Source organism: Helicoverpa armigera, chromosome 13, assembly GCF_030705265.1.
Source record: "Helicoverpa armigera isolate CAAS_96S chromosome 13, ASM3070526v1, whole genome shotgun sequence".
Taxonomy (NCBI): domain Eukaryota; kingdom Metazoa; phylum Arthropoda; class Insecta; order Lepidoptera; family Noctuidae; genus Helicoverpa; species Helicoverpa armigera.
This window is the reverse complement of record NC_087132.1, coordinates 5,523,084-5,536,164: the sequence shown is the minus strand read 5'-3', so window position 1 is coordinate 5,536,164 and position 13,081 is coordinate 5,523,084. Positions and strand designations below refer to the sequence as shown.

The 13,081-nt window shown below is 33.7% G+C and overlaps 2 protein-coding genes across 5 annotated transcripts; one reads left to right on the top strand and one right to left on the bottom strand.

The window, feature by feature from the left end:
• Positions 1–259: 259 nt before the first annotated feature.
• Positions 260–6,627, bottom strand: LOC110371677 (tetraspanin-13). 4 transcript variants are annotated; one of them, XM_021328031.3, is made up of 7 exons: positions 6,472–6,627; positions 6,125–6,295; positions 5,809–5,976; positions 5,359–5,457; positions 4,864–4,986; positions 3,903–4,034; positions 260–2,153 (listed from the first exon to the last, which is right to left on the bottom strand). In XM_021328031.3, exons 2-7 carry the CDS (start codon positions 6,182–6,184, stop codon positions 2,055–2,057), a joined length of 681 nt encoding a protein of 226 aa, XP_021183706.1. In that variant the 5' UTR covers positions 6,185–6,295; positions 6,472–6,627; the 3' UTR covers positions 260–2,054. The 4 variants fall into 4 exon arrangements, with proteins under 4 accessions (XP_021183706.1, XP_021183707.1, XP_063893485.1 ...); XM_021328032.3 differs by having other exon boundaries at positions 6,412–6,561; XM_064037415.1 differs by lacking the exon at positions 6,472–6,627 and adding an exon at positions 2,881–2,988 and having other exon boundaries at positions 6,125–6,465.
• A 959-nt stretch (positions 6,628–7,586) lies between these two features.
• Positions 7,587–10,386, top strand: LOC110371676 (transmembrane protein 177). Its single transcript, XM_021328029.3, has 4 exons — positions 7,587–7,919; positions 7,996–8,132; positions 9,237–9,328; positions 9,730–10,386. The coding sequence occupies exons 1-4, from the start codon at positions 7,762–7,764 to the stop codon at positions 10,312–10,314; spliced, it is 972 nt and encodes a 323-aa protein (XP_021183704.2). The 5' UTR covers positions 7,587–7,761; the 3' UTR covers positions 10,315–10,386.
• The last annotated feature ends 2,695 nt before the right edge of the window (positions 10,387–13,081 follow it).

Here is a 13,081-nt window from a genome sequence, read left to right as displayed (position 1 = left end):
AACCCGACAGCTTAAAAATTATTTCATAGTTAGGTACTTTAACGATTCAGTTCATTTATTCTTTGTAATAAAATTATAAAAATATGTAAATAGGTTGTAATAAAATTACAAAAATAGGTTTCATAACTATGTATGTAATGAAACGTACGGAGGCCTCGACTTCTCGTAGGTATGTATTTTTACTTTTGCTATTTGGTAGGTCAAGTTTTTGAATAGCTTTGATATAAGTGAGGTACTTTGTTGAAATAATACACCTGAAAATGCTTGCACACTTTATTTCCGAGTAAGATAGATATCAATACACTGATAATACACAAGGATAATTCATTTTGGCAATATTATGTACACGATACTACATTATAAATTATAGACTATTTGAAGGATGCCTTTGTTTCTAGTTGGCGAAATTCGAGACTTCATCATAAATTCCATAATAATTATCATAAATAGTTTTTATTCAAAATAAAAATAATTCGTCTACTGTGTGTAAATGTTAAAAAACTAGGTAAAAACTCTTTTTTAACCAAATTAATTAAAATGTTTCAAAAATATTACACTGGGGAATTAAAACGATTTTACAATTACAGGTGTAAATGATGAAAACATCTAATTAAAGCTTAAATGAGTTAAAAATATGCAGGTAACAAAATAAGTTTAATTCAAAATAACTAAGTCGGGGCAAACAGACAACCGTGCAAATTGACGGTGGCACTTAATCTATCTATAACAAATTCAGTCCGTAAAGGCTAACAATAGCTCATACGTTTTATTGGTATTTCAAGATGAAAGCAAGATTATGCTAAAATAATAGACTACTGACTAGTAGATAAAATGTACCTAAAACATACGTTTTTTATCCTAGGTAAAGTTCTCGCTAAACTTTTTGTAGTCGTGGAACAACGCGCGATACGCTGACCAGAAACGATTTTTAACTATAGATGTTTATTACACGAAAGCCGGTGAGCCATACTTGTGTGTGTGAATGTACATGCACATCGTATATGACTCGGTCTTACGTGTGCTCGTCATTGAGTTGGTGACCGCATTGAATTTAGCGAGAACTATGAATACCTGAAATGGCATTGTTTTAATTAAGAAAAACAAATGCATTGTGAGATCTCATGCGACCTCAGTGATGCCAGTTATAAGCCTCTTTAATTTAAATATTATCTACTATTTGTAATGTCAATAAAAAATAAAATTCATAATCAAATGAACATTTGCCCATAAATCTGAAAGCCAGAAAATACAAAGGCTTACTACTCATCACTCTTACTATATAACATTTTTCTACAATGATATGAAGCTTCAAACTGTGTAGTAGTCTATTAAAATTCAAAAATAAGAAAAACACCTAAGAGGCATACCTACTTTTAAAATGGAAATTCGAGGACTTAAACCATGCCTATGATCAAATCACTAGAATGAATACATTCGAACAAGCTAATATACATATAGAACCTTCTTTTCTAACACTCATCATCAATCATAAATTTTCATTTTATGTATCTAATATCCGCACAGAAGTAGGTTCAATTACATAATAAAGTATCGAAGTCAAAAATGGATGTACTCTCCTTGGTTCTTTGACAATTACTAATAAAATTCTCGTATAGATGGTATACGAAAGAAAAATTGACTACGATAAAAGGTAGGTAGCTCATTTACACAAATCACTAACATGCTCCAAAAGTCAGATGACGAACGAAACGAATTTGTGATAACAATATTAATATTGGCTTCTAAAACACATCGTGACTATACATTTTTGTTTTTTGTGATAAATATGTGAAGAAAACGTCTTTGTTATCTTACGGTGTGCCTACATACGTGATAAGGTTCAATGATATTTTTATACACAAACGAATAATACTCTTATTGTTATTTTAAAGATAGATGTAAACTGTGATGTCATATATTTTGATTGCTGAATGAAAGATACACTGACTTGCACGTATGTCGACATGTTGTAATGTAGGGAAACATACAGCAACTGGCAAAATTCACTAAATCAGTCTGGGGGAATAACAGTTCTAAAACTAAGGTGTTCCACTTCAGTACAAGTAATTTTTCCTAGGGAATATAGCGTGAGGTTCCTTATAATTAGGGTCGGGCTGGTTGCGGTAACGTCGGGCGAGCCATACAGCGAATAACTGAAACATATAACATTAAATATTACCAACACTGTTCACATAAGAATAAAGTACATAAGTGACAATAGAAACAAACATGCACGAGCAAACATGCTAATAAATAATGTAATGTGTAACAATACATTAACACAAGCACGCAAATCAAATAAAAATATATAATTGTATTGTATAGTTCTTGAAGATTTCATTGTTTTTTATTAATGAAAAAGTAGACTGGTTTGTTTTTAATTGGGGAAGTCTTAACAATAGCCATTTGCAAATAAGAAGGTAATGCATAGAATTTTAACGTTTGGTAGGTTCTTCATGATAATATAATATCAATATTATGTATTTATCATTTTATAAAACTTCTATGGACGTAAACGATAATGTAAATACGTAGGCAGTTATTTCCAACATCAAATAAATACAAATTACGTAAGTGTTAGAGATGCTGTATTATACCCATTTCTATGATGATAGACATTTATTGTCGAGTTTTTATCTGTATCCGCATTTAAAGCAATTTTATATTCATTTCAGAAATAAAATTAATAAAGCCCGTCCATATGATGAAGAACAACCATATCTTGCTAAGTAGTTTGGAAGTGTATTTTGGTTTTCAACGAGTCATTTTTATGATTCAATTTATATACAGGTTACATCAAGATTTTTTTATATTAAAAAGAAGCGTCATGCGCGTTTTACAGAATCACACATGCAAATCCAAAGCAAAACACCAATCCACCTCAAGTGATTAAAATCCACATCGTCAGATCATTCACAGAAATGCACTGGGGTTAGCACGCGGATCCTTTTGGTTACGGTATCTTACTGTCAACCATACACCCAGAAACTGCAAATTAATCGCCCGATTGTTAGTCACAAGTGCAAGCGAAATGTTTCAAATGTTATCATGGAGGAAGTAGATTCTATGCATGTACAGACAGATTGCAGGACCAAGTTTCTGGAGGGCTAAACAGATCAGATGAATTTGTTCAGTTTGTACGTTAACCTGTTGTTATTAACCGAAAATTACTTCTGAAGCTCCCAGTAAAAATAAATTCGACCAAATGGCTAAAAACACAAAAAGTTCTATCTTGGAGACTTGTCAGTTTTATATGAACATGGTCTGTCTGTACACTTGTTACGTAAAGATGTTCACCAGCTTTAGTGATAGTGACAAACAATTAGCGGCCTCTAATGGAGCGGTAATCTGAAATACTTCAATATTAATTACAAGATATTTATACACCAAATAAACAAATCGAGAATAATAACTTGATCCATGCGTTTTCCTCGTAATTATATCTCCTTTTATTGGCATGCAAATAATTTATGTAGATAGAAACAGTCAAGTAAAGAGAATGTGTTATTATTGTAAAATGTGATAGGTACTATGATTTGTTTTTATATTAATCATCTAGAAAAAGGTGTGAAAATGCTTTTGAAAACCTGAATACCTACTTAATATACATTTTTACTGATTTATGTGTTCTCTATAACATGCATAAGATGTATTTCATAAGAAATTATTTTTTATTTAATTTACTAAACATATTTTTGTTCCATGACATACCATTACGTATTTTATTTTGGTATATGAATGTTTGTTTTAGGTAGGTACTTCTTATTGCTTATTCCAATTATAATATACATCAAATAAAATATTGAGACAGAAGAAAGCCATATCAAACTGTATTTATCTAAATACTGTCATTGAACAATGATAAAGTGAGATAACTAGAGACAATGAACAAAAGAACTCACCTCAGTGAAACTGAAAAACAGCCCAATGCCACCACATAGCTTGAATGCATAGTCAATGGTCTCCTTCAGTTTTCCCATACATGGCTCACATTGACAATGTAATGGGTCAAATGCATTCTGGCAGCAAATTTTCTGAAAAAAACAAATCAATATTTTAGTTGAACATTACAAAAATATGGAGCATAATCACACACACATCAAACCTAATGCAATCATGTTTACAGATAGATATTGCGAAAAGGTTATCTACCCTTTATCTAAACAAGTAAAACTTGATTTGGGTCATGCACAATTTGTATCAAGAATATTCCATACTAAAATACATTAAATGATCTCTGATGCTCCTAGTTTTTGTTTAACACAGAACAATTCCATGATACAGAAAGCTCCAGAAGCGAAAGAATTTTGCATAGCACTTAAACCGCCAACATGAAAGTAAGCCTAAGGGCCAGGCCACAACAGTGCGTTGCGGCGTCGCATCGCAAAAACAACATTGCACAGCTATGCGATTAATATGATATGCGTCGTTGATTTTTCGATGCGACGCCGCAACGCACTGTTGTGGCCTGGCCCTAAGTGTGTATTCAACTTTGCATGTAGTTGGCCTCGTTGGTCTAGCCGTCCCAAGCGCGGCTGTTGTGCACGAAGTCTTGGGTTCGATTCCCGGGCCGGGCCGAAATCGGTTAGTGGGTTGTTGAAACTTTCACAAAGGTGGCCTGAAGCCTGGAAGTTAATGATTGATACGCCTGTGCATCGGAGCGCACGTTAATGTCGGTCCTGCGCTCCATCTTTCTCAAGACGTGTCGGATTACCATCGCATCTGGCTATGAGAGTGAAGAAATAGTGAGTACACCTGTCTGCGCGAATGCTTGTCTACTGTCTATAATATGTCCTGTGCATTTGGCTAAGTTGCTGGATACTTGAATACACTGTTGACAGCACAATGTCCTCTGTTACTTACATCAACTATTTCACACGAAGGGTGCTCAGCGGTTCCATTCTCAGGTGTTCTGCTCTGAAAGCCGCAGCACTGAAACCGTTCCTGAACTTGTTCTTTCACATCCAAAGTAACTTTGTTCCATCCCTGAACACAGAAATAACAATTGTGAACTAAAGTCATATTTAGTTCTAAGTTTAACTTAAACAGACATCAATCTCTCAATAATCAGTAACAATATTTTTTATGATGAAATAAATTATTTACAATAATAATTGTATAAATAGGAAATAGAATGGGAAGTTACTTAATCATTTAATAAATATGAGCTTTGATGTGTACAGTCACTTCCAATGATAAACATCTTTGCTATGCTTATTAAATTTTTATTTATTAAAAAATATTGTACTTTTCTATTGATTTAACAACATGCATAAAAGCTGAACAGAAAATAGATCATCATACTAATATTTTAAAGACATGATAACTAAAAGGAAAGTTCTTTTTTAATAATCTCACCTGACGAGCCAACATTTCCTGGTGATCTGAGTTAACAGTCAGACAAGCACATGCTACTGAAAATTGCACCAAAAACAGTAGAAATAGAATCACCATATACTGTGTACTGAGTCAAGTCGATTTATTTGGATTCAAAATAATTTCTATTAAAATGGGTTAAGACATTATTATTTTTTCTTAATACACAATAATTTATTTTTTACTACATCCATAACTTATTTTGTAATCATTCATAGCTGTAATTGTACATGAGGCAACAAAAGAATAACTGTTAGGAAATCCTTGATTCTGGCAATGCTCAATTACTTTCTAAAGTAGTCTACATATGTTTACAATCACTTATTCTGCCTTGCCTTTGTTTTTGTGCTGTTAAATCCTAGATATATATGTATATAAAAACTAAGACATATGAGACCTTTGTACCTACTTAGTTAAATATGAAAAGGATACAAAGAACAGCATAACTTGATGATGTTTAACTGCTCCAAGTAGACCCAGCAGGGATATCAAAATGAGGAACACCCCACATGCCAGAATGCCTCCCACAATTGGCAAGTTGGTGACCAGTGACGACGCCTGCCCGTACACCGCCACTGATATCAGAATGCTGGCCACAACCTGACAAGTGTTAGTCACATTCAGTCAACTATAACCACATAAATGTTATTTTTATAGCTCAACAATTTTTTTTCCAACCGTATAACATGATATCAACTCAATGCTAAAAGGCACAAATTAAAATATTAGTAGTTAGAAAGTTTCTTACCACATATAGAATATTCAGCGCAATCAGAGCATTTTTGGAACAAGTGAATCCTCCGCACATTGTGAAGTCTATTATTTTACAGCCACTTCAAATCACTCATTTAATTATACGCAGTTATTACGGAAGATAGGACAACTTTAATGAAATGCTTTTAAGTTTGTATTTAGATCACTGTAACATCAAAAAAATAAATCAATGAGAATAGAACACATTTATACATACACAATGTTAGAACTGTTCAATGTAATTTTCAGATACTGTGACAAATACGTGTAATTAATAATTACTGTTACAAGTCGAAAAGTTCATCGATTCTTTGATGAAACCAAGTAAATGAAAGTACGTACGAGATAGGATTTTTGATAAAATTGACAGAACGGCCTCTGAGGAGATTGACTGCTGAGATCGCCACAGAGACCCAAAGAAAGACTATAGAGTAAGGCACAAAATGAGGATTTTTTCAAAGAGTAAAATAATAATTGGTTTGAACCGTGCACGTGAGATGGCAGCACTGTAGCGCCATGTAAGAACCGTCAAAATGCCTATAGCGAAAACTCTGGGGCCCGATTCTCCTAAGTTAATAATGTCGAAATCTAATCGCAATATGATCGCAATAGCAGTTTAACCATATCGGGCATTCTGCTACTAATAAAAGACCAATCGTATTCGATTGACATTTGATTGGTGTGCGATTGGTCTGCTATTTTGGTGATTTTGGTCCATACGGTAGTTTGCTGTACAATCATTTTGCAATCGTAAATCATTTGCAGACAAAATGATTCATTATTGAATGACAGAAAAGGATAAAAACGTTTATTTCAAAGAAAAAATAGTGGAATGGCACACACGCTTCAATCGTAATCGAGTCGGGATTGAATCTCAGTCGAATCGAGTCGAACGTGAATCGAATGTCACTTAATTAAAATCAGGAGAATCGGGCCCCAGGTCATCCCCAGCAAGGACTATCATTGCGCATAGCATTAATCATCTAGGGAGCGCGTACTAAGTTAAAGGTTATCTGACTTTTTAGGCACTTGCGTTTTTTAGAACGTCTCCAATATTTCAATTTGTATAAGTACTTTGCGAATGTGGTGAGAATGGCGATTTGAAACACATGCTTTTTTCCTGTCGTCTTCTCGATCACGAACCTTTTATTTCAAGTCTATTATCCTCTAAGATTCCTTTTCCTACCTCTTCTATCCCTATCTTACTAGTAACTAATAATTTCAATGTAAGTATATATGTATTCCCTCAATCACATACGCATTTAATGTCCTATAATTCTCTAATAATATTATCCAATACCCAAATTCCGTAACCTTATTTAATTCCTACTCCTAGTTCTACCAAGTTTCCCCGTTTTTGTCGGTGGCATTCAGTGGCATCGCGCAAATAGCGACTTGCCAAGGAAAAAAAAGTATTGTTTGGTCACTGTCAAGTGTCAACCAAATCAATGTCAAACTACATTCATTTCCATCATTTCGGTGATTTCCACAATAAGAAATGTGGATCGTTCGTTGTCTAGGATTTTAATTATGTAAAAGTTTGAATTGAACTTTAACCGCATCAACGATATAAAATAATATACGTCCCTTCTATACACTAAGCATAATCAAATCTATTAATTCAGTCAAAACATGGTAACACGAAAGCCCATAAATTGGTTCCTAACTGAGAAAGGCCGCACATTTTCTTTCTCCGTAATTACGGGCACTGGAATTGCATGTGCAGCAGCTAAATATGGTCCACAGACATTTTTCTTGGATAAATATAAAAACTTCGTACACTATTACAAGTAAGATTTATGTTTGTATAAATATTCTAGTACAGTATGCACTCTTATTATTAATTCCTTTCCGCTTTATTTTCAGCAATGGTGAACCGGCACTTTTGTCTAAGGAACTTCGCGATAGATGTTCAAAATGTCTGGACATCCTGAAAATACCTGATGTTCACCGAAAACTTGTTGTGCCATTCAGTGTTTTTGGATTTGATTTGTTTCATGCTGGTATGATTTGTATTGAAAATTATATTGTTTCATCCAAAAAATTAGAACATTAAGATGATTCACTGACCAAAATACCATTTACTAACATTGAAAGACTGCAGAAATCATAAAAATAATTTGTTATTCAAACTCCTAGCTTCAATAAAAAATATATTTTTATAACATCTTCTTGTTAACAATCTTGGAGTTAATTTAAAAGGAGATGGCCAAATTTTCATAGAAAAAAAACCCAGAATCGACAGCAACGAAATGGTTACCAATGGGTTCATTATTATTGACCTTTGATGGTGCCAAAAAATCCAGCCTGAAATCCATGGGGTATAGGAGCTATATCATATTTTCACAAAAATAAGTTATGTTGAATTTATGTTGATTTAGAAGATTATTTACATCAAGGCACATAAAAAACAAGGTACACTAACATTATACAAGCCAATGGTAATATCCCCATAGTTACAAAGTTTGCCTGGAGATTAAAAGGTCTTGTATTTAACCACTCCAGATACGACTAAGCACCGACCTTACCTACTTGGAGAGGTTTCGCAGTTACATGCAACCTTCATAACTGGCTATGAAATGTTTTTGGAGAAATTGTCTTTGAAAATCGCGCCATGTGACATTGTCAAATATAACAAATGACTTAGCAATGCAAAACGGTCCAATCACGAGTCTGCATTCAACTTTTATCGAACATCAAATAGTAAAAGTAAACTTTTTTGTGAACTAAAATCTTGATCGAAAAACGTTATAAAAAGAGGACCCCATGGTTTTTAGATGATTTGAAATACTTTTTGAAATCCACAAATTATACTGAATCCAATCATACATATGAAGTTCCTGTCGATTCTGGGTGTTTTTTTGGCCATCTCCTTTGTGTTTAAGTAAACAGTCAGAATTGACTATTTTTACTGCAAATCAAATCTGTATTGCTGACATACAAATGGCCAGATCTATCATGATTACCTATAAATGTACAAGTTTTACCATGATTGCATTTGTTACATGATTCCTTTATATGCTTTTATTCCTTGATTTCTATGAAGGTTTAATTGCTCAATTTGCACTGCTGGGAAATGTCTTTATGTTTAAACCGTATTGTTGCAGGCAGTAAAAATTCAAAATTTGGAGTGGCTATTGGAATTCCAGTCAACTTCAATTATAAAACCTTGGCAGATATACAAGCAGATGATATTCAGGTGCTTTTAAAATCAATGTACTAATGTCTTAATTAATAACACTAATGCCCATTTTCACCAACAAATACCTAAATTTATTGATTTCCTAGGAGCATTTAGGGAACAGGTAATACAAATTTTGTTTTCACCAAACAAAAATGGGAAACGTTAAGAGATTGTTGGTGAAAACGAGCATAATACTCTGTTTATTAAAAAATTTAAAAAAAGGCTCACACTCTTTTTATTATATAATTTAAAAAAAGAGGCTCACAGAAGTAAGAAGTCTTGTTTTTTTTTACTTGATTATGCTAATGAGTTATGTTGAAATACTTTTAGATATGATTGTTTTTTTTTTATATCCAATATATCATTTCCCTATTCTGACTGTTTCTTTAACTTTTATATGTTTGTAATAATTACAGGTTAATCAAAAGAAAGTTGACTGGGAATCTGAAGCTGGAAAAAAATTGGCTGAAGCTTTAATACTGCCAGAAAAGGTGCAAGAATTTGCAATATGTCGGGAAATTATTATGACACAGAATAATAAAATAGTGTATCAAGCTGCATATCCATTCACATGTCTATTTTTTGCATATAATGTTTCACAAATGCTCAATAGAAGATTAAACCTCTATGCAGGTCCACCACTTATGAGAGGCATTCTATACTCAATAGTAGGTATGTTTGCAACAGGTTTATATTTCCTAATGACTGACATGACTGAAGTTCATTATGAAACAAATACTGATGAGAAATTGTGTGAACTTGGTCCAGAGTATGTCAAAAGTGGTAAAATATTTTATGAAAAATTATTAAACAGAAATCAAGCTCTAAGGGAATTGATGGGAAGTGAAGGAGAAAAGAAATATAGTAAAATGGGAAATGAGAATTTTGGCATCCGACAACCCAGGATAGCATTAGTTCATAGAAAACTTTACTTTGAACAAAAAATTAAGGAAATAAATGACACTGAAATATCTGATCACAGTACTGATGTGTTGTTGTAGTTTAAACTAATAAGTTGGTTTAAATAAGCATACAAGAATGATTTCTTATAAATAAATGCTTCTGTTTATGAACACACATTTTATTTTTACCCTGTTTTCATGGGTCAACGTAGTTGTGTTTACTCTCGAGATGCCGGCTCAGATTGAGAATGTCCACTCCTGTAGCGCATAAGACTATGATTAATCTTTTTAAGGCGCTGAATATTCATATATATAAAAAATACATATTAATCTCGAACATATTTCTGAGAACCCTGTCAATTTTAAAACACGTTCTCTAAAAGTTTTCTCGATACAAAAATATTGTAAACTTACTACTTAAAATGATCTTCCAGCAAAAACATCTGTATAACTTATCAACGTACCTACATTGATAAAAGTTGTAACATTACCGAGTCCATATGTAAATACAGAACTTGGTGAATTTTTATTTTTGAATACTTAACTCATTTTGTAGCTATTAATTTATATGTATGTCACGAAAGCCAAGTCAACAGGCTTCTCTGAGAGTGTTTTGGTTTTCAGCCTCTTTTTGTATTTCCCGCACCTCTCGTCTTGTCATACTAAGGCGCTCCCTAGACGCTCAATTTAAAAACCGGCAACCGTAAGTCACTCAGCAACAAGCCGATCATCTAACTCGACTGGATGTCAACGAACGATATATTTGACCCATAGATATTACATCTATTATATTATATACTAAACAAGATTGCGCACTATCAAAATATATATTTTTACGAAAATGAACTCTATTCCAACGCAATAAGGTATAGGTTGCATAATACACACAGCAGCAAATTCGAGCCGAGAGGGATAGTTATAACGGAGGCCGCGTGTCTCGTTCTAACACCTTGCCAACCATCGATATAATTATATGTACTACGTACTAGATAGAACGTTCCGAACAAAAAGCTTATTAAGGCCCCAGTACACGTTGGCCCAAGTGCGGCCAATACACGCCATCACCAATGTGTACTCGGGGTAATGGTGCAGGTTGGCGGACATTTGTCGAGGTTGGCGCGCATTCGGCGAGTTGTCGGTTTTTTGGGCACACATCAAAGGAATCTTGGCCCAGCTTGGCGTGTGGTGTTTACACATTCGGCCAATGTTTAGTTCGTCACCGACCGCTGAGGATAGTACACTTTTGTGTTGCGTGTAAAAATGAATATAGTAGTAAATATAGCAGTGTAGTATAATATAAATATATATAGTAGTGTTGTATAATAAAAATATGTATAGTAGTGTACAAATAAATAGCCGAACCCTTAATTACTTCGACGTCCATCGCAAGTGGCTTGCCAGGCAGCAATGAGCCATGCGCCAATGTGTAAACACTATTTGATCGTGGCCTACATTTGTGCATTGCACAGCTAGGCCCAACACAGGCCAACGTGTACTGGGGCCTTTACCACACTGAACTGCAGTGCAGACTATGCAGTGCCCAAAATGGCAAATCAGAGCGATTTTGACACCCGCGTCAGATGGATGTCTATGAAACGACAATTATTATAAAATAGAAAAAACATATTAAGGTATAAACTTACACATATTAACTATTCGATAGTCAAGTTAGTAAAATTACACGCTGATCATGCTATTACAACGATTGTATATCACACTTTTCATTTGTAATTCAATTTTACAAATATACATTATTTTGTACTGCCCGCCATCTTAAAAATAGATTATGCAAATCATGCAGAAACAGATGTGCCATAAAACTGTTTGTAGGTAAAATATCAATGAAAACAGACGTCACTTTGTCATGGTATGATCTTATTTTTTAGAAAACATAGTATGACGTCGTGTGTATTTCGCTACTGTAAAAACACGACAAGAAATATCAGTGCATCTTCAGGGATCAGTTTTCATCGGTAAGAGAGAGGAATGATTATCTATATAAATAAAAATGAATTGTTGTTCGTAGTCTGATTAAAACTCGAGTACGGCTGGGCCGATTGAGCTGATTTTGGTTTTAAAATGTTTGTAGAGGTCCATGGAAGGTTTGAACGATACGAAGTTCGCGGGATCAGCTAGTTAAATATATATATAGGTACATGAAATATTATTATTAAAATTTAGTCAAAGGCTATTGTTTTGAAATTATGTATTCATCATCTATTTTACTATTATTTTGTGGTTATTTAAGATTCATTCACCCTGGGCATCCGAAAAGAGAACAATGGATTAAGATCCTTCAAAAGGATAGATCCGAAGACACATGGCTGCCTTCGAAATCTTCATATGTCTGTTCTGTTCACTTTCAATCCGATGATGTTTACATTACTAAAAGTGGAAAACGTTTCCTTAAGAAGACAGCAATTCCTTGCAGTAATCCTACCGAGCATGTTTCAGAAAACCGACAGGCTTCCCCCACATCGTTAGATCAGGTGCACATATCCGACTCTGATTCAATTTTTGATTCACCCCGAAAAATTAAGCTGAAAACTAAATTAAGAAAACTCTCTGCTGAAAAACATGTACTATCCAGAAAAATTCGTAAATTACAAAACCAAAATAAATATCTTCGAAAGAAAACGAAAAGTATAACTGCAATTGTCAAAGACTTAAAAGAAAAATTTGGCATAGATAAACATTTACACAACCAGTTGTTAAAACATTTAAAAAAATAAAAAAATCTCAAAATAAGTTGACATATTCACCGAACATACGAAAATTTGCTCTCACTTGCAATTATTATTCACCTGCTGCTTACAAATACGTGCGCCATTATTTTCAAAATGCTCTACCTGAGTCTACCTCATCC